Source organism: Cynoglossus semilaevis, chromosome 1, assembly GCF_000523025.1.
Source record: "Cynoglossus semilaevis isolate Cse_v1.0 chromosome 1, Cse_v1.0, whole genome shotgun sequence".
NCBI classification, from domain to species: Eukaryota; Metazoa; Chordata; class Actinopteri; order Pleuronectiformes; family Cynoglossidae; genus Cynoglossus; species Cynoglossus semilaevis.
In genome coordinates, this window is record NC_024307.1 from 25946387 (window position 1) to 25969655 (window position 23269).

Genomic DNA, 23269 nt, shown 5'->3' on the forward strand with positions numbered 1-23269 from the left:
GCAGGAAAATATATTAAAAAGAAAATCAAAGTTTTTGTGATCATTCGTTTTTATTTTGGCCCAGGTCCCATCTGCTACTGGAGGTGGCAGAGTTTGCAACCTTATTTCTGTACAGACACCTGGGGCAAAGTTGTCATCCATTTTAACTATTAACTCAAGAAAAGACCTTACATGTAGCAACCACACAGATGCTGCTTTTTGTTTTATATCAATTTGTTCAATGTAGGATTGCAACAGTCAGTCTGTAACTAATAAGCTGGTTAAACATTCATTATTATTTGACAGTAAATAATCATTGAGGAATGACTTCATAAAAGAACACATTTAGTAAACGTGAGCTTCCTTAAACAACAATTTCCTCCAGTTATAATATTATGAAATCCCCTCCCTTACCAACAGGGAGTGCTATAAACACAGTGCTAATGCTACAAATGGCAGAGTAATGTGTAAATTTAGAAAAAAAAGGGAAATTCAATCCAGTGCTTTATCTTATGGTTTTAATACACTGTGCTTTAAAACAGTACTATGCTCCACTGTTGAGTGGAACTGTATGCCTCAACAGTGTTGTACCAGCACTGTCATTATATACTGTATTTTAAATATAAACCAATGATTTGAAAACAGTATAGCTACATTCTAGCATCAAGTAGTAAAAATATAAGGAATTATAGAATGGTGCAATTTAACAGTTTACATTGAAAAACTGCTAAAGGTTAGAACTGCTGAACTTTAGAGTAATTACCAGTAAAAACCCTATGAACTGCTTCTGTGGTTCGGACACAAGCTTTTTGGAATACTGAACAGATTTGTATCTAAAATTTAAATCTAAAAAAGAAGATTCACTTGCCTTGTTTACATCGTCCCTCCCACCCTTATTTACCAGCCTTTTTCTTGTAGATGTTTTTCGCTCTTATTTCACACCTCTCCCACTCTGCATATTCATTTTTCACTACTATTGCATTCCCCCCATCATCAAACCCCTTGACGTGGGAATTCAATTTGTGCCGTACGTTTCATTTCTACTCCGATTTAGATTTATTTCATGTCGGCTGCTTTTAATTAACTGTCTGGATATGCAACGAGAGGAGGGATTGGGGTGAGAGGGTGAGTGAGTGAGTGAGTGAGTGAGTTAGAGAGAGGCAGAGAGTGAGAGAGAGAGAGAGAGAGAGAGAGATAAATACTATTTTCACCCGCCAATGAGGTACACCGGCAATCATTTACCACTTAGACAGTAGTGCAGAAGCCCCCTGTTCGTTGCCATGGCAACCAGCGCCTTGGTGATTGATTCTTTGCCAGTGTGGCATCGCTGCAGGGAATAGTGTGCGTGAGCTTAGCATGCTCGCTACATCTTTCTAATTAAAATGGGATTACAGAGTCACTGCCGTTGTATGTTCAAACGAATGCAGTGCTGTGAAGGAAATCAATTTCGGTAAATGTCAGGGCTGTTGAATACAACTATGGATAAACAAATGTAAGCAAGTCCAATGAAGTGACGCGCACCATAAGATGTGCCTCTGTACATTTTGCATGTCAGGGTTGTAGCGATTGACAGCAACAGCGGCGTTCTCTGCTCAGGAGCTGGACTTGATTGACGGCACATGAATTATGCCATATGTAGCCCAAATAGCCAGACTCGTGAATTATTTGTATGTTTGCTTATCGAAAAAAATAGCCCTAATTTCAGAGCTTAATGTACATCTCAAATGAATGAGCCGTGCTTCATGTAATTGGATTAGTCAAGTCAATCATGTCTGTGCACTTTACGCTCTTGTCTCAGACTAGTGTCTATTCAGAACCTAATTATCCTGTCGTACACCGAGCTGAGATTTGGTAGCTTGTAGTTTTTACTGTTGTGGCATGCACTTGTGGGGGGGGGGGGGGGGGGGGGGGGGGGGGAAAACTATTATTTTTAAAAAAATATTTTTTAAGCACACTGATATATTTCAAAACATGATTGTACATACATATGAATGAGACATTAATGCAGGGGGTACCAGACTAGATGGTGAAGGAGAGGTAGGGGAATAACAAATAATGTAGCACAGCGTAGTGGCATGTTACAAATGGTGCTGAATTTTAATTGAAAATAAAGGTGCTGGAGTTTCCGTTAGTCAGTTTTTATAGGGGTTGCTGCAGTGTTGTGGGATGTGCCATGCTCTGTGTTAAAGAAAAACAAGTTATTGTAGGAAGTACACTTCTGAATCAGTCTAAGAAATATCCACACAGTTGTTGTTATTTTAGTTTAGGGCTGTGATAAATTCTCTGTGACACACTAGACTTTTAGTAATATATACAGATATCTTATTATTCTATGTGTATTGTATACATCACTGTGTTTGCTGACACAAGTGAGCAGCACTTTGCAGCTGCACAGAAACATAGGTATTAACACAGAAGCACTGACAGCTGTTGAGCAACACTACAGCCCTCAGACAAAAACAAATATCCTGCACCATGGTGTGTTGGTCACACATTAGATTTAGACAGATGGTTTAACTTGCATGCTAACAGCTTAAAAAGTAATGATAATAGCATAGATTTAAGGTCAAAGCGAAAGAAATCCTATTTAGAAAGTCAGTTTTAAACTAAATTTAAATTATCTCTGACTTTACAGTTACATAAGCTAATTAATGTATGTGAGTGTAAGTCAAAAAGTTCCGAGCCAGTGAAATAGTTCTTTTGAATAATGGGAACTATTTTGAATATATACTTTGTTTAAGGACTTTCTCTTTTAAGGTAAAAACAAACTCAGATGCAGCTAAATCAAATTAGTTTTTGAGCTTCAATATTTACAAGCTCACATTTAAGTTTACGTTTTTAAAAAAGAACCTTATTCCAGTTGAATAAGTTCAACAAATGTTGTTACTTTTTGATTAGAAAAACAATTCAGAAGGTTTATAAATCAACTTGTTTGCATCCGACACCGAGTCAATACATGTGGAGGGACAAAAGAGAGCAGGTCTGTGAATGAGAACAAAGAAAGTACTAAAAGGTGATGGGGACTTACTGAGCAAGAAGAAAAATGAGGCCTTGCACTCGGTTTTCAGATTTCAATCACTACAATGCAGTTAGTGAGGTGTAACATAGTGCCTTGGGCTCGTTACCAAGCGGAGCTCTTTGGCACTGGCTGTGTGGGATGTGTCATTACAGCAAAGGTAATAATAGAGCTGGGAATTTATAATGTGATGCTTTTTACGTTCCTACCAAAGAGCGCCCGTAAGCCTGAGAGTGTTAGTGGGAGAAAGGAAAAAAAATCTCATGTAGTTGTAAACAACAGAAATCCTATTGGCTGATGTGTCACATGGCTGCAACGTATATTAAAGCCCGCTGTAATGGAACGTACTTCAGTTTCACCCATATAGAAATTGAAAAGCTGAAGACTGGCTCTGCATCCTGAGAGTCACATACCTCTGCTATATCACCACACAGAGTGTTGACTTTTAGAGGGCTCAGTATTTGTAACAAACTGCGCTGTGAAATCAAACTGCACTTACAGCCCTTTGGAACCGAGCGCCCAATTAGACATAAATCAAACTCCTTCATGTTTTAGTTTTTCAATCTTTAATCAAAAAGGCTACCTGGTCAGCAGCCATGTCAGAATATTTACATTTATATTTTCATGTTTATATTTCTTATGTTAGAATTAGGTATGAGAACATGAAGCAGAACTAGTTTTTTTTTTTCCCATTGCCTTTTTGAAAAGCGTATATAGGAAGCAAACCATCCGCAGATCACCTGTCTAATTTAATGGAGTGCACACCTGCAGGGGGCTTCAGCTACATATACATAACATTTTGTTCACTGCAGCAAAGATTAGTTAATATGTTATATATATATTATATATTTTAATTACATGAAAATAAAAAATAGACCGCTGTATATTGAGTACATGCCCAATAATTTTGTTTTAATAAGAAAGAGATAAGAAACAACTTGTGTTAAAATCAAAACTGTTATCAATAAGGATCAAAAGTCAACATTGAGCGGAAAGCCTTGTAATTAAAAGAGATATGCATGACTGATAATTTGTTTAAACATCATGAAAATTCGGCAGCAAGTTTATTTAACTGACTGACCTTTTTTTATAGTTTACAATACTATTTTATAATGATGTTTTTGCAACAAATGAGCTCCAGACAAAGTATGGCCAGATACAATTTGTAAGAACTATACAAAATACCATTATACATAATGTTTAACAAGAAAACAATATAAAAATATCAACTGAAATGAATATATTTCTATACAGAAACACCGTGAAACACTGATTATGCACTACGCTGAAATAGTTATTACATCTTTAATAACAAAATAATCCTATCAGAAAAAAAGCGATTTAAGGGCAGCAGTACAGCAGTACTTTATTTGTGAAATGTGAAAAGAGGTTCCCAAATTCAGAGAACGGGTATTTCTGCCGACTTGTATTTTTTTTATTTTTTTTATAATTGTGACATGGGAGTAGAGGAATAAACCTCAGAGGTAGAACAGTGGTGACTGTCTTTAGAGTACCTAAAGGCCTTGGACGACCGAGACGCCCAGTGTGTTACTTTCAGGGGCCTTATTTGAACTACTGGGCTTAACGGAGCAGCATGCACAGCCAGTTGCACTGTGAGGTAACATTTGATGTGTAAACTGGGAATCCAAAATGTTACCACATGGCTGATTTACATTTGCTCAAATAATCATCTTTTATGTCACCGTTAATGCTTACCGCTGCCATCTTCCTTCACTCCGAATGTCTCAAGGCTACTGCCACTTACAGTACAGGAGTGTGTAGTCTCAGGGTCTGACCAGTGACCTTTTGAGATTTTGCAGTCCACTCCTTATGATGCATTGCAATTTTCTTTCTTTTTTTCTTTTTTTAATTGATGAGAATCATCACGCTCTTGAATCAGTTTTTAATCGATTCAGGATGCATCGTTAATCCCTAGTCATCGTGTATCTTAGGTATCCAGGTAGTATCCTATTGTTAATTTTCATTCTTGCTCCATTGTGGTATGTTCGAGACATTTGTCCAAATCCGATATGTTCCTGATACAGCTTACAGTTACCGCAGGTGCACAATCAATCAATGGATACAGTTTTAGGTTTTCTTGAGTTGATTTGCTTTGCCTGCTTCATATTTAAAATAAGTAAATAAATCAGCCAAACTGAGAAGAAGAGCTCCCCACTGTAGTACCAATGAAAACTGTCAATAAATATTAGTGTTTTGTATAATTGTATTATTTTATTCGGTGAAAAGTATTAGGAAATACATTTAAATTTATATTGTAAAATTACCACACTCCAATTAACAAAGGGATCAAATTTTAATAGCACCCCTGTGTGAAAGAAAAGAAAAACTCATTTGCACTAAAGAGTTACAACACCAAAGGAGGTTAACAGGATACTGAGTCTCTGATTTTTCTCCTTTTTTTTCCCCCCATCTCTTTCTTTTGGGGTGTGTGTTAAAAATCACACATGCGTCTGTGTGAATGACAGCTCTCCTCTTGAGTGGAGAAGAAAACCATCTGGAAATGTGTTTGTGTGAAGCAAAGTGCAACGTTTTCTTCTCCCTCATTTTTGCAGGCGTCTGGCTTCATGTAGAGACCAATGTGGATTCTAAATCTGGACCTTGTTAATAGAAAATGGCAGGTTTGAATGTTTGGCATGTGACTTTTCCAAACCGCAGAGCAGACAATGGTGTTAATGGATAATTGTCAGCTTAATGGGAGGTGACATATTGCAGTCAGAGCCCATGTTTCCTAAGTGAAAAAATGATTTTGCTCAACGCAGAGTTTAAGTCTTAGTATTTATTTTTTATTATTATTATCTAATATTTACAAAAGAAAATCCCAAAGTCTAATAGTTAAATAAGGATATTTTACAGTGTTACAAAAAGGTAACGTTTTAAGTTTTATTTAATGGAGCTAGGTTTAATAATAGAAGATTATGACAGGAATATTTTCACATTTGTCAATGTGCAGCATACAATATATTTAGCACATTGTATTTCCACCAGAAGTTTACATTTTTTTAAAGAAGGATGTGACGTCCTATATTATTCCAGCTTTTTTATATCAATACTCTTGCTCTAGTGGGTAAGTAAGTTATAACTTACAAAGTTAGCCATAGCATAAGTTATTGCAACTACATGTACGATGACGAAGTAGTAAAGTACTAGTAGTAGTGATGTAATGGTGTTAGCCACCAAAGAACACCAAAAGAAGCAAAAAAACAAACAAACAAAAGCCTATAATAGTTAAATGATAAATGAATAAATATAAGTGAAGATAATTCACCAAACGTAAGCCTCAAAACGAAGATAAATATAAGTGAAGATAATAATATTCACCAAACGTAAGCCTCAAAACGAAATAGCTTGCACAAAAACATCCATCAAATAAATATAGTGCTTAAGTTTGATTGGGAAATAATTTAATAATTTTAAGTGTGAGAGAGAAAAGGTTGTTCTAACCTGATGTCAGTCCATTAGGCAGTTAATGGTCCTCAAACCCTTCCTTGATTGGCCCACAGACCAGATTTATGTCCACAAACAAGACAAAAGTCTTTTTAGGTAAGAAGTTAATGATTGTGTATTTCTGACCTATGCACTTTAACAGGTGATACCTTATCATTAAGTTTGTGAGTTTCAATTAAAAATAAACCAATTTTTCTACACATTTTCTACAGAAATTGGTGTAGCAGCATCACTATGTTATAATTCCTCCGTAAATGTGTAATGAGCTGTCATTACGAACTGCGTACTTGTCATTGTATTTCCATAGAATGGAATTGTTGTTTAAGAAATATAGTATACAATCGTCCCTTGCTGTATTGCAGTTCGGCTGTCGCGCCCTCAGTACATCACAGGTTTTTATTGTTTTAAATGTATTGTTCTATTGCAGATTTTTGCTCTATTGTGGGTTTTAGTAGTATATGAAAAAAATGAAATTTCCAATATTTCACGATTTCTGTGATAAAATTAGATTTATAAGAAAAAATCAGTAAAAAGAAATATATTAAAAGACATTTTCTAACATGCATACAGGGTATTGCAAGAAATGACCTGTACATAGGTAAATTCGTTTTTTTTTTAACGTTTTTTTCCCCCATAGATCACACCCTTCAATGCCTCCTAAAGGGTTCATAAAGAGTTAATATAAACATAAATAATATATTAACTATCAGGTACTTAGCCGGTTAGCGGTTGTTCAGCTATCACCGGCGGTCTTGGAACGTAACTGCCGCGATAGACGAGGGACCACTGTACACCTTACTTATGTCTGTTTATATGTCTATATGTCCATATATATGAATACACAGTAGGTGTATGGTGATGTGCAGTGTTTCTGTAGAGAAATGTGCATTTTTTGTATTTTCTTATTTAAGACAACAATTTCAGATTATGAGGAACACAAGACTTTTTCAGTTGCTTATGGTATTTTGTTCATATTTACAGATAGAGGACCATTGTATTTGGTCATAGTTTGTCTGGGGCTCATTCTCTTTAACAATATTGTGATAAAATTGCACCGTGAAAGAAAGTTGCAAGTCATCGCATACTATGAGATGAGTGCACTATTTCATCCCTAATATGTAAGTATATGTGATATACAGTATATACTGTTTAATATATCTATTAATGTGTATGCATACAGTATGACCAATGAAAGCCTATATAACAGCTGGAATATGTAAATCTACTGTAATAGAGTGTGATTTTATTTTCTCCATTAGTAACATATCATTAAGGCTTGTAATTCTGTTATCTTTAATTCTTTATCACAGGATATGTGTAGTACAGCTTTCCTGTTTCATGGATTTTCCATGGAATCCCCACATCGCTTAGTTTATGAAATTGCCAGAAACATGTCTGACCTCCTTTGTAAGTTTTCCACTCGATTTGGGGAATATTGCGTGTGCAGCTCCCTTGTCTCTCAATCTCTCACACATCCGAGCCCCTCTCGCAGTCCGCACACACGCGCAGTCTAATCATCACTGTTCACAGTGGACTCACGCCCCCGCCTGTCTCCTCCCACTCATCTCACTGATTAGAGACGTCAGGAGTCAGGGGGTCACGGTGCCGGCTGTCAATAGGCCACATTCACACAGGCCTGCAGAAGCACGCTCACGCTGCACAGCAGACAAGAAGGAAGAAAAGATGACAGTATTACAGTTCCGTCTTAAGTGCGTATAAACACAACCCACAATCATCCCCTGCATCAACAGCTGTGCATCAGCTCTGCCCCTCCCCACCCCCCCATTTGCCCGCAAACGCACACAGCAAAGACCAGAGAAGGGCATTCAATTTATATTTGTTATTCACCAGTCAACTGCCTTGATTTCAGTGATTGGATATACACTCTGCCGTCTGCTGGCTCCTCCTCCGCTCTCCTCAGTCCCTCAGGAGGGCTCAGTGTCTGCCCCCAGCTTTTGCTAGATAACTGCACGTGTGTGGTGCTGTCTTTTATCTATGTTAAATGCTGCTGGGTTTGTGGCAGTGAAAAGACTGTGGGGATGTGAGTGGATAGCACATGTGATTGGATGGATTTCAGTGTGACTTATACAGAAAATGATGGGAAGAAAAGAACTCGGAAAGGGTCAGTGTTGTTTAAGGGAAGATGACACTTGTACACAGCTGATAAGGATGTGTCAATGATAAACTTATTTGAAATTTCTTTGCTATTTATTTTCATTTTTGTTGCAATAATTTCCTATACCGTCCTTGATTTTTCTTTCTTTTAATGTGACATTTTAAAATTTCTAAACACAATTTAATTCACTAAGCTACAGACACTAATATCTATAACAAAACTCAATAATATTGATCAGCCTACTTTTGGGCTGACCTTCAGATTAAAGCACTCATGTAAATAACCTTCAAGGTATAAGTGAGGTTTAGCTTCAGATACGCTAACAATGTTGATTGTGACCCCATTTTGACATTGAAAACATTTCTGGTAGCCCCAGAGTAGGTGAACAATTAATTATGTCAGTTTACAGTTTACAGCACTGTGCTCCAATTGGACATTCTTTTGTTGCTGCTGCTTGTGTTAAGGTCATTGTTTTAAAGTGAAAACCATACACATCAAATTCAGTACAAGTCCTGACATTTGACATTACAACGCACACACTCCTACTGAGACCTGTGAAACTGTTAAGCTGTTACTTTTGTCAAATAAAGCAATAACTTCGAAATGTCTAATAATACATACTCAATATTTAGGTGTGTGAGTCAGAATCATAATCTCCACAGCTCCCAGGTCCGTGACAATCAGCTTAGGGTGAATAGTGAAACCAAGATGCGGAAAAGTACGAGGTGCTGTAGGAGTCCAGCTGAGAAAAAAAAGAATACCAGACGTTCCTTTGATGAGACATTGGCCCAGCTATCTTTATCTCTAACCGTAAGCGAAGACAAAGAATGCAGAGGCTCATAGGCAGTTTGCATTCAAATTGTTTTGGGCACCTGTCATCCTCTATCATAATTAGCAAGTGGACGTCTAAATAATTGCCATCAGGCTGTGTCTGCTCCATCAGTGTTGGTAGCTGGAGCCAAGTCCCTTCCCTTTAGTTCTTGTATTATATAAAGAGCCTCTACGCCTTCACAAAGCAGTGCCCTCAGCGTGATCTTAAGCTGTGTCTTCAGTCAACGACAACATCTGCAGCACAGCAAATAATTAACTGACACAGGAGAGTTTGGTGTCGGTTTCCACCGTTTGTTTTGTCCGCACTTGTTCCCGACACACTCATACACAAACATGAACTGCGCACACATGCAAAGAGCGTTTGATCACAATTATGACACTGCCAGCAAAAGAGGGAGGTAACATGTTCCTCCTGGTGGGGATTGAGCACGGTTGTAAAAGTAAATGAGGCAGATGGGTCTTTCTAGAAGTACAGTGTGGAAAAAAAATAATTAAAGTGATGCCCCTTTGAGGAATTCAGATAGACCGGTTAATTTGAAACACTTGTGTAATTTTAAAATGACTGCACATGCATTATGAATAACATGAGGCAAGGCTACGGCATAATACCCACTGTTTTCTTAGTGAATGGCGTAAATCAGGCCCAGCTTGGGCCACAGTTATGCATCATTGATGTAGAAAGTGATAAGAAATGCAGCACACAGCAGCATGTGCTTTCACCAAAATATCCAGCTCACATGTGCTGTTTGGAGATGTGTGTGTTGGGTGTAGTGGTTGCAGGTGCGGGACCATCATTCTCTTATGCTGCCTGCCTGTGTGTGCGTGTGTGTGTGTGTGTGTCTGTATGTGTGTGTGTCAAGACCAGGCTTGCTGCTATAAAGAGCTGCGCTCCAGGGCCACACAGCACTATCCCGCAGTGTATCGGCAGTCGTAGCGTGACAAGTCGGCTCACACTTGTCGTCTCTTCTCTCCATCTTTCCCCCCGATTAGACTGATGCGGTGTGTAGATGCATATCAGGACCACACGCATGCACTGTCAATATATATGCATATTTGCTATATGCATTCAAGAGAAGCTGCTGCTGCTGCTGCTGCTGCTGAAGGCAAGATCGTAGGTCAACAAGGCTTCTCTCCACCAACCCTGTTCTTCACGGGCATCCAGGCTGGTGGAGGTCACTGATGCTCAGCAGTACCTCCGTCGTGCTGTTGGTGGCACTGCACAGTCAGTAACATTCACCATCACACACATGCAGCAGCTGCTGCCTCTCCACAGCCAGGAAAACATCTTGCAGGCTTCTTAGTGCTCTCAGTGCCAACATTAATACACATTAGCATATACAGTACACTCAACATCCTCTACGTGACTTTGTTTCCATTCTCTCTGATTTTCCACCGACACCTAAAGTGTAGGCTAGTTTGTTATGTCAGCAGTAAGTTTTGTGTGTGTATCTTCCTAACATGCCTTCTTATTCTGTGACAGTAATACTTGTCTTAGTTGGAACAAAGTCCAAACTAAACTCTTGGTATTTAAATGTGTTGTGTGGCCACATCAGAATGGATTTTACCTGCTGTCAATATAATTACTGCAAATAATATTGATTAACAAGAACAAATGCTTTTATTTCATTTTATTTCCCAATTGATTTATGAAGCATTTATTAAAAACAAAAGTGTGAAAACAGAAGTGTTCTTCTAAATATATAATTTAACACTAATGGCCAGGATGAAACATATTGTCCTTCCCATTGTTGTTTACCTTTATTCTTCACGAAATAACACATACACAGCGGTGTAACAGTGAGCATGTACAAAAAAAAAAAAAAGAAAAAAAAAGAAAGAAAAGAAAAGGTAAATGTGCATTTTGGGAACTTTAAGTTTGTCCTTAAAAAAATCTGGCTTTTATTTTGACTTTTTATCTTTCAATAGAGAAAAAACTGAAGAAACTATTTAACTTGCTATGACAATTCATTGTTTTTAGGACAAAGCCTGAATGTCAAACTGAATGGTCAAATGTAGAACATATGCAGCAGTAAAATGAAGTAGAAATATATATATATATAGAGAGAGAGAGAGAGAGAGAGAGAGAGAGAGAGAGAGAGAGAGAGAGAGAGAGAGAAAGAGAGAGAGAGAGTTTGAGGCAGAGGCAGACTTGACTGAGTTTAATTCTGTGTCTGGAGTGGCATTACACTGTACGCTTAGTCGCAACTCGCTGAGCTTTTTCTGTGTAGTCTAGTTTCCTTGGTGCCTGCTCAGCAAGCGCTCTCCATGGTGCTGACTCCGAAGGAGTAAAGTGACGCTGTCCGTGGTGCTATCATCACTGGTGCTGTTTCAGTTGCTGCTTGCTGCGCTACAACTTGACACTATCTGCTTTTGCTGGCTTGGTTTTTTGCGCTGCCTCACAGTATTTCTCACTGAACGCATGCCATCTACTATGCGAAGACAACCGGTTTGTGGCCTAATGCTGGTTAAACTGCCCAGTAACCATAATAGTGTTGGCAGAGCCAATGTCTGATATGATTATACGATACTAAACTGCCACTCTGGACCTATTTTTCCTCAATCCCCATGGGCAACCTTTTCATACTCATACTTTTCAGCTTATATCCTGCCAGTTAAATGTGTATGTGAAAGCAGATTTATCATTACTTAAGCTTATAGGAGCCAGCCTCATGGAGACATGGTGGCATTTTCCTGAGGTGTAGTTAAGATTTTCCCCTGTTCAGTGATTTCAGCATCTCAGCGTGCGCTGCAGTTATTGGGGCGTGTCACATGTGGTCCAGCAGAGCACTGCAAATTCTACACAGCATATTAATGCACACTATGTATATAGGTGAGATGCAATTTGAGGTGTTTTCCTCAGTTTTCATCACAGTTCTTTGTTTTTCATATTTACATACTATTTTATTTTGTTGTTCTATAACAAATTTGATCATCTGGGCCCCAAATTGAGATTTCAGTGGCAATATGCAGCTTAAAACAGCAACAGGACAAGTGCCCTGTAAAAATCTGCGGAATCAATGTTGTAGTAGCACTTTAAGACTTAATTTATGCTTTGTCTCTACTCCCACTTACCGAGATCCACAGGTTCCTAAGTTCACATCAGAGTGACCAGGGAGTTTTTGTAAGCCAATGCATCTCAGCACTCAACAAATGATTTGGCATGTGGGGCAGCAGAGCTACGTACTGGAAGAGGGTTTGGGGATTGGTGCTTTGGCAGATTGCAATCCTTGGCAGGGGCTGATGTTAATTAAAGGCTCCACTCAGCACTTTTCAAATTAGATGTGAAATGTTAAGCAGAAGGGGTTCGCTATTAACATGGCGCTCAGGTCGACCTTTGACCCTGTCAGGCCAAAGCGTCCTTGAGACTTAATCGTGCTCACCCTGAAGGCTAGTACAACAGTGCAAGTCAGACGTCAGTAGAGGAAAAGCAAGAAAACAAAATACGCTGAGCTTCCTTTTACTTTCGCCTCAGCTACATTCTTCTTCCATTAAGGTATTGAAACCCTTCGCCTCTCACCCTCGCTCATCCCCGTATGTGCGTTTGCGTAGCCACAGGAGGGATGTATTGGATTGCACCAGTTCAAGGGATACACCAAATCAGCCCATTTTCTCTTATCAAATGTTGGAAGTGTGATGTGAGCAGCTGCCAGCATTTTGTCTGGTGTGCTGTCTGAAATAGATTTTCTACTTTCTCAGCTCCTGAAGCTAACCATGTTTGGCACAGAACCAAGATGATCCCAGATAAAGATATTTTATGAGCCAGTTCAGACGTGTGCTCTCCAGTGTGCAGCCCTAGTTACGCACAGACCTCGCGTCTGTCTGGGCGTGTTTGCCCATGTATGATTCATTTATTTCCTTCATAGTTGACTACAAATTGAAACATTTGTTGTTATTTTTGAACCCTCATTCTGACGGAGCTTTAGCTGATAGATGATGACGTTAACAGCAGGGCCAGAAAAATTATGATAAATGAAGTGGATGCATGTAATAATCACATACCCCCTCTCTTCTGCCGTGCAGACCAGGTCTGTGAGCTGTAAACGTGTCGATTTGTACATAGGAGTTGCACGCTTCCTTCTGTCACAGTTTGTTGGGAAATGACAGAGTTGCCCCGGAAGGAACCGAGTCACGAGCCGTGAAGATCCAGAAGTAGGTCAGCTCCTGGGCGTTTGTTAGATTATACATATTCATAAACGGCACCCAGTTGTTGCAGAGTGCACTCACACCATATGCGTCGACTGTTTGTTCTGCTCATCATGCCCCCAACTCCCTTTAAATGTTAAATGGTGATTACGGCTCATCACGGTGAATGTGACCAGCTGACTCTTGATGCATTTACTCTACATTCTTCTTGCTCTTTTACAGAATTGAGAATTATCATCCGGTGATCAGCTCATCAACTCACTAAGGCACTCATTCATTTAGGGTCACATCACTTCATATATACAGTACTCCACTTACTAACTGGAAAAGTTAGTAATTGGAAACTAGGTGGAGAACATGAAGCAGCAGACTGTCTTATATAAAATGATAGCAGGAATTTGTGAGGAAATACTTACCTCATCTAAACAACTCGTATGGTTACATTAAATAAGTAAATATAGGTTTACGCTAAAATGTAGTAAATGCAGTTCAGTAATAAAAACCATGAAAACGTGATGCATGTGTGCACAGTCATATTACCCTATGTGGAATATAGACAGAAGCGTTTGGCACGTCTGTCTATATTCCACCAGATTCACAGCTGAATTTGTGTGATATCACGAGATCCTGGGATAAATAACTATAAACGAAACAACAACAAGCAATAGTTTACTTTGCCTCTCACTTTACCTTTCTTTGGATTTCTGCTTCAACCCTGGATTTTAATTGTTGTGTTATTATGTCCTACTTAGTTTGCTGCAGTTACACTGTAATACCATTGTTAGTTGTTGGGATTTACTTTGACATTCATTTCTGTTCGTGTGCAATCTGATGTGTTTAGATTGACGAGGCATCCGCCAGAAATAGGCTTGTTATCGTTCTAGTGCTGCGCCACGGTGAGCCACAAATGTGTGAGTCTTTGACGCTCCTGAGACACGCCCAGTGGAATATCTCTCATTGATTATAATGGCATCTAAATGCAGCGGTAGTTGCATCGCAGCTGCTTCCAGTGAAATATGGAGTTTAGCGTGTTGTACTAATAAGCCGCTTTTTTAAGTTGGTTGAAGGCAGTTTAAAGATGCCTGCATAATTGTTTTTTTGTTTTGTTATTTTTTAAAACACATTGAGCTAATTTCTTTCATAGAGAATAGCTTCAAAAGCAATTTCACCCAGTATGCATGTTTTTCCTCTGTTATTGTACCTTTTCTCTGGGGCTAGAATATCACAAATGCAGCTTTTAACTGTTCTAGGGCTAATATTACATGGCGCAGAGCACTTAATGGATGCCACAAGCACCGCGGGCTTATATAATTGGACAAAACAGCAGTTGTCCAGTCAATAGAACCTTTGGTAAACTTAGTATATCCAAGCTGAATTGATGCACTTGTCCTTCACCCATGCTGGATAAAAAGAGGGGAAAAAAAGCTGGGGGAGTGTAGGAGAATGAATACACACTGAGTCACTCACATGGCGATGAATTGAACTGATAGATCAAAGCATGATGCTATTTCTGCCAGCCTCTGTTATTCACAGACCTCTAATACAACCAGACACTTCAGCATAGCTATTATGTAGGGGGGTTGGATTGACCTCGCCTCAACTCCCAGCAGCCTGTGCTACAACTCAGAGTCATCTGTGGGATGCTAACAGATCAAAAGATAAACAGAGGAGAACTTCAATTCAGTTTGTGCTACCTTAAAGAAAAAGATAACAGTTGCTTACAATGCAGTCGCCTTTCTTCTTTTATTACCTTAGTTAACATTGGTTTTCATATGGCAGCTTTTAGAAAGAAAAAGTTATTTGCACCTCCCGACTGCAGTGTTCAGTAACAGCAGGTGGCTGTTAATGCTATCGCCAACCTTGTTGACACCATCTGAAGGGCCTCTTGTTCATTGTTATAGTCTGCAATAAACATTTCATTACCAGAGTGCTCTGCCTATAGTTCAGCCCTCTCCGCTCCCTGCTCTGCAGCGACAGCAAGTTTCTCAGCTGAGGAGTAAACCTTGGGAAAGTGGAGATTAAAACAGGTGACGGCAAGACTCTGAGGAGAAGGGTAAATTGAAGACACAAATACAGAAGTGGACGATGGATGTGAATAAAAGAAGCTAAGAAGAACAGTCGCAAAAACATGAAGCTCCAGTACTGTTTTTTTAATTCACCAAAAAAACCTCTGGTGCAACAAAGCCATTTACAGCATGTGCCTGGTACTTGACTGGTACTTAACCCTAACCCTAACACTTAGCTTTGTCAACAGTGTTGCAAACTTGGTCTTTTCACAATGCACTTCATCATGTAGTCATCTGATCTGGTTTTCACTTCACAGATGGGCCCTCAGAGTTCATTTGTGGAATTTCTTGACACTTTAATGGGGTGAGACCATCATTTGTGTTTTGCAGAAGTTAGGATTGGTACACAGCTGACAGCCCCATTTGACAACTGTCAGAGTTTATATTATCACAAGAACCAATCAGCTCAGTAAAGAGAAATGACAATCGATCATCACTTTAAGAACTGAAGCTCAGTCTCTTTGGAAAATTGTGAATGTATGCCTGAGTGCATGAATATGTTCATTCAAGTCACAAGCCTCAGAAATTGCAAGTTAACAGCACCCCAGATTATAGGCCAGATAAATGCATCTCTCCATCAACAGTTCCGTGGAGGCTGTGTGAATCAGGCCTTTATGATAAAATTGCTACTAAGAAACCACTCCTCAGGAAAAGCACTTTTGTTCGGGCCAAGAAACACAAGGACTGGACATTAGACCAGTGGAAATAGTCAGTCCTACTCTACAGTACATCTGGACAGTGAACTCAGGACACTGCTATTACCCCAACTGACCAAGTGATGCTTACACTGTCCTAGGACAAAGCATAGAATTGTATGACAGTATGTGTGACTAGGAGACCACACCGCAGACTCCTGCATGCTCCAGTTAGTTGACATAGTTATCCTTGAGGTTTTTATTGCATGTACAAATGCAAAGCTCTACAAGGGCTGAGGACTTGAGTGTGAGACTTTAACGTGAGTCCGTCAAACAAAGACTCAGGGTGACTTCACCCTCCCCTTTACTTCAGACACCAAGCCTGGCAGGGTCAAGCTGCCTAGGCTACTAGTTGTGAGATAATGACGCTACATGTCTATGTGTATTTAGTGTAAGGTTAATCTAACAGCTTTTTATCTGCTGCTAACTCTACTACTCTACTACTGGTGACTAGTATTAGTACTAGTACTAGTACTAGTACTACATTAAACAGGCAGAGTGATCCCACTGATGTGTACACTGTCCTAGAAAAAAATAATCTTCCTCCATTTAACATAGGACTCATTTACGATTAGCTATGACAGTAAGTAGCACTAAATTCTTCCATAGAAATTTGTTTCCCTATTGATCTATTCACATTCAAATGGTAGAGTTGTTCAGTGTAGTGTTTCCCTATAATAGTAAATAAACTTAAGGATTTTAGGGAAAACATGTTGATGAAATGTAGATAAATTTGAACAACTTCTTGTGTAATGGCTCGTGCCTTGTATAATCTAGACTTGTGGTCAATAGACCGTAAGTGGGATGTCTCTTCTCTACACTGCAACAGCCTTAGGTTGTCTTGGCTTAGCTGGTGCTGTTGGGGAGGCTCTACCCTCCCTGTGTTCTGTGCTCTGGGTACATCTGTCCGCCTGGCTGCTTTCCCTGAGTCTTTTTTTCCTCTCTCTCACCATCACCACTCTGTCCATGTTTGACTGGGCTGCTGCACTGGGTCAAATGTCACCCACTTGGGATTCTCAGTCTCCTTTTGTCATTGCTGAGTAAGGTGGTTTTTATATATATGTGTGTGTGTGCAAGAGAGAGTGACTGATAAATAGGGCAGGAGCATGAATCTGGGTGTAGGTGAGGGAGAGCTGGAGAGAATATTCTGGTGTGTGATTTTTTTTTTACCGAGTGAGTTTGAAGGAATCAGAGGTGAATTCAGGGGAGATCTTTGTTGTGCTGCTGTACAGAGAGCTATTACTGCCTCTAGGGCTAATCACATCTGTACTAGGTTTGGCAAGAAATTGGTTTGGGGGGTTTCAAGTGTGTGCGGGTGTGGTGGTGGTGATGGGGGGGGGGGTTATGGACAACCAGCTGAGATCCCATGCATGGAATAGGCTAATTGGTATTCTGGCCAGGAATGTGACAGCTTCCCACACAGTTTTCTTTTTTATTATTATTTAATATTTTAACCACACGTACATACCGGCAGGCCCCCAGCAAGATTTTACCTGGCAACAGAGACTAACCTGTTAACTTCTATATATCGCCCAGTAAATCCCCAGGTCCATCTGCCTTAGACAGTTATACTCCAGTCTTTTCTGCTTTATCTCTGTTTACCTCTGTTGGTTGCTGAATGTCTTAAAATATTTGATATTTATTTCTTATATTTAAATTACAGACAATGTAAAAGTTCACTTCAGAACTTGTCATCATGCCTTAATATATCACCCATTGGTATTAACGTGTTGAAATACAACATACATTTAATGAATGAAAAGTACGTGATTATGGAACCATAAAGCAGCATCATGTATTTATATATTTATGAGCTTACAGTGAACTTGAAATGAATAAAATAAATATATTTTAATTAATTTCTGTTAATAAGTAAACATTTATTAAAACTTTTAAAAATATACACTAATACTTAATAATAGGTTTGGTCATTTTAAGGACAGCTGTCACCAGATGAATTGTCTTATAAAATAGAAAATAATATATAAAAAATAAATTAAAAAAAGACTCATTTGCAGTACATTTTCTACACATTTGTTTTTGAAATGGTTAATGCAGAAGACAAATAAACAGCATAGACATCCTGGTTTAATGTTGTGCAGCACCCACAACGTCAGCTGTGCTGGTAAACACAATTATCAGTGCAGTTCTTACGTGTTACCACACCTGCAACAGTGACATTTATTTTTTTTCTGTTTATATTCAACTACTCTGCTCTCACACTCACACATATAACTGCCTATTTTAAGACCCCACTGTTTGGCAACACACAGTTGTGGAGATGCTACAAGTCTACATTGTTAATTTGTCTGACCTTTTGTTTTGTCTAGCTGCAAAGTGGGAGGCTACCAATCTGAAGAAAGTGGAAGAAGCCTATGAAACTGTCAACATGGAAATAAGGTGAGAGGAGACAAATAACAAAGCAATAAAAGCACAGATTAGTTGAATTTGTGGCTGAATAAACATTTCCCCCAACATTTCTTTGCTGACTGTATTTGTTTCTCACATTGTTTTTCTTAGTAGGATGGCATGGTATGTAACCAGGGCTTAAAAATAGACTCAATTCATCTGTGCCAATGTGTAGAGGGGGACTGTACAGTAATGAATATACAGTGTCGACTGTGGGGCTAATTTTAACAACGGAAAACAACCGTTATTGATTTCCTTCTCCCCGGCAACTGTGAACATTTTTTGCATGTAAAACATGCCTGACATTCAGAATAACTGAACACATAAGTACTCTAACTACTCTCCCAGCCCTGCAGTTTACAGTCACAGGCCAATATGATTACAGCAGCTGAAGGAAAAGGAAGGAAAAGGTTTGTTTATCACTATCTCTTACATTCACACAGTTCTAAGCCAGTGATATCTGATAAGTAGCTTCTCTGGTCTCATCAAGACGTTACTTTTTAGAAAATTTCTCAAGCCTTACAGTTTTTCACCAGCTGTGGTTATTTGTCAATAAATTCTTAACTAAACATGAACCAACAACTCATTTTTCAACTCATTTTTCTAGTGCGTAAAAAGGACCATATCCCCAAATGAAATCAGCTTTGCTCAGTATTACAAACACTTCCGGAAATTCCGTGTGCACAGATGGGAAAACTGCAGTTCTTTCTGATCTCAAATCAACGTCATGTGATGCCCTTACTCATCAACTTCTGGTAAAACCATCACATTATTTAAACCCATTATGAATATGGAAATAAGGACATGACCGCTGGTTCTCACTTTACTGATTTTGCGATTAGTGAGGCAAAGCAGCCCTTGCCTGCTCGAATAATTGGATCCTACAGTTGGGAAATCCATGTGTTAACAACAGGCTGCCCCTTAGAGGCACCAAGTATGTGGCTTCTCTGAGAATCAAACCCAGGACTACCTGCTTTCTGTTTCAGAGACACGCGTATTAAAACACATGATGATAAAAAAAATCTATACTACATCTTTGGAGTTTTAAGAAATTACTTTAAGACTACACAAAAGTCACCAACCTGTGAATTTGATTGTGTTTCCACAGTGATCTGCAGCAGAAGCTGGCCATAGACTATGGAACTGATTGGGAGTTTCTGTTTCTGAACAGCCAGTGTTACAAGCTACAAGTATACGAGTAAGTGCCGATATTATTTCTATATGTTAATGATTAGTCTGCTTTAAAATGGAAAACGTCTTTAAATTTGCGTTGACATGTGACGATGAAAACAAACCAGCAGAAGAATCATTGCGCTGTCAAGGCTTTTTGTCGTCACGTGCACTCCCCATAATGGAAGCCACACATGTCAATTACACGTATTACATACATTACAATAAAATTGCTCTTCGGATGCCCATAAAAAAATATAGCCATAAAATTGCTCTTCGGATGCCCATAAAAGTCACTACAAAAATTGTTTTTTTTATCAGAAAATCAATGTTAACTAGAGCCTGGAATCCATCTTACTCCCAGCCACTGTACTAAAACGAATTCCATCTGTATTAAACGTGAACCATCTCAGTAAAGAGCCACAATTTCAAGTTGATAATACGTGAGCTCCTAGTCACCCTGGAGAAGGCGAGCAGCTAAATCAACTAAATTTAATCAACAGAATGAGCTTCTCTTACTCTCTGCTGTTGCATCTCTATGGCCCCTGCTGGGGTAGAATCTGTTCTCTTTAGGCTTGCGTGCCAGCTGGAGCTTTTGAAGCTTGTGGGTGGTTGCAGTTTTGAAAGAAAATTATCTAAGATCTGCACTGCAAATACATTTTTCTGACACCCTTGGAATTTGTGGTTTTCCCATGCCCTCATACGCCAGTGCAATTTGTTTGCTTAGTTTGCCATTTAGTAGGCAGACTTGCAGAGTGGAGCTGAATAACTTGGATTTAAACTGGGAAAAAGCAACTCTTTCCTCCACTGCAGGCAGTGTTTGGTGTTAAGAGAGGCTTAAGTTCTGCAGTGAGGACCTGCTTTGAAGCCCACAGTATTCTAGAGACAAATATGGAAGAGTTTAATTAGGCTGTTTTAATGTGCAATCTGGCTTTATTCATCCCCACTCCAGGATTTTTAAATTTCATTTCAAAACTTTTTAGTCAGAGAAACTTACAGTGGAATATGTTCAGGTATTTGCAAAACACCCCAGAGGTTAAAAAACAAACCTATTCGAGTTGATTGTGAGACCATTCTTTTTAAATATGCCTAATGTTTCTATCACCAGTGCAATGGAACATGAACAGTGAACATGAACATCTCTTTCTAAACAGAGCATACAATTACTCACCAGTGCAATGGAACATGAACAGTAAAATCTCTTTCTAAACAGAGCATACAATTATCCTTAGTTTATACATTATCTCCACAGCAACACAGTCAAATTGAAAACAAAAAAAGCAGTTATGTGGGCTGTTTGTGAAAACAATGACAAACAAATTTACTTCCAGAATAGCATCCATTTGGGAAATAAATCAGGTCACAGCTCATGGTGTAAGAGTTAAAATTCAATTTGTTGTAGCGTCATGTTCTTCATTTCTTATTTTTTACACTGTCAGCCATTTTTGATGAGAAAACCACACTCTCCTCTGCCCCCCCTCTTTCTCTGGCCTACTGACATCACACACTCCATGTTATTTTTCATCCTTCAACTCAGTGAAGAGCACAATATCCACCAGTGTCAACTCAGTTGAAGGTCCTTTGACCTACCAGCACCCTCTCAGCGATGTACCAGCGCCCCCTCCCCTCTCCCCTTTATTCTTGCCGCTCGCCTTGACCGTGATCCTGAAAAGACATGACACTGACATACAGATCAACCAGCAGCTCTCTGTAGCACTCCCTTCCTATGCCCTCCAGTAGCAAACAAGCAGGGCCACAGTATCTCTGCAGTGATGGAACAGAAGCCCAGGCTTCTCTCTGGCTTCCTTATCATCTGCTGAAACCGTCTCACATCCACCCCCACTGTTTAGATCACTGAAGTTTGATTAAATCACTCCCTCTTTCTTTTTCCTTGAACATCCATCTGTATCTGGGGTAAAATGCCTGGGGGCCATAGAAGTTTCATGAGCTCCAACAACTCGCCTGTCTTTAATATAACTAATAGCTGAACATTATTCAAATGAATGGTGTTCAGATGGTGCTGGTGCCAAGAACTGACGGGAAACAGGGTTCACAATAAAGCAGCTGAGGATCCTGGGGAGACGGACCCATGTAGAGCAGCAGACAGCCTTCATTCAGTGAGGAAGAGCAAATAGCTGATTGTCATGGTTACTTTAAGCTGCTCACTCCTAAATATATACAGAAGACCATACTGTACTAAAGCGTTTTATTTGTTGCACTGATACTAGCGTCAGTGTTTTGTGCTTTACTGGTATATGTACAAAAATCATAATCCTGATTATTTTGATTCACGTTGAAATCACATCATTATTTAAAATGATTATTCACTGGTTTGAGAATTTGTTTTTATTGAACTTTTAAACGTTTTTGTGAATTTCTCATGAAAACAATAGGCTGCCTTTGAGTAACTGTTTGGCTATATTATATTTGCAAATATTAGACACAAATATATATATATAACAAAATATGCAGTAGTGTACTGGTAACAAACTGCAGTGCAGTTTAAACAAACATAAACATACATAGTATGATTACTATATATTCAACCTAAAACTGCTGCTCCCTTTTCTCTCTCTCAAAACCTGCTAGTTTTCATAATGGTGGGAAGCCGAGATGGAAATCGATTTTGATTATTCACCCAGCCGTACCTATTAATTTAAGGTACAGTGGAGGTTACACTCTTGTTGTGTTTTTCTATACCAAAATGGTCTGTTAGTTTGTTTATTGAAACTTTCATTATAGTTGAAGTCATTGGGATGCTGCTAAAACTTAATTAAATTAGTTTGTTGTTGTTGTTGTTGTTGTTGTTGTTGTTGTTGTTGTTGTTGTTGTTGTTGTTGTGGAATGCTTCTTTAACAAGATTTGAGTTGAAGATGTTGGACTTAAGTTTTCAGGTCTGAAGGTTAAGTTATTATGTTAATAATTAGTGTAATGCTAATGCCTTGTTACACTTTCTGGCAGTTTTATAGCTCTGTGCTATATTTAGCTAGTCAGCCATACTGTCTTGACTGTAGACTTGATGTCAGTGATTGCATTAATGTGAAAATTTATACAAAATATTGTTCCCACAAATGTGTTATTAGAACAAAGGAGTAAAATATTTTATAGCACCCCTACAGGTGAATGAGGGTAATTACCTATGTAGACATTTTTCCCTCTTTCCTAAGTCCCTCTGTTAGGTCTGCTTTTTTGGATTTCTTTTTAGAATTTTGTCTTACACAATTCTTCTTATTTAAAACAGTTCTAAGTTGTTGTTGTTGTTGAAGAAGATATGGTGAAATCAAATACATTAAGCGCATTTAACTTAACTTTAAAGACCAAATCAATGCCACAAGCTAAAGATAGGAAGGATCTTTGTTGCCTTTCAATGGTTTTCTCC

The 23269-nt window shown here is 38.9% G+C and overlaps 1 protein-coding gene across 1 annotated transcript in view; it reads left to right on the plus strand.

Annotated features, from left to right (window-relative positions):
* Positions 1–23269, plus strand: part of LOC103387529 (glucosidase 2 subunit beta-like) — a 114672-nt gene that overhangs the window by 55561 nt on the left and 35842 nt on the right. The window contains exons 11-12 of the mRNA XM_008322214.3: positions 18642–18711; positions 19829–19918. Coding sequence (XP_008320436.1) covers positions 18642–18711; positions 19829–19918 — 160 coding nt within the window. The remainder of the gene's footprint in view (positions 1–18641; positions 18712–19828; positions 19919–23269) is intronic.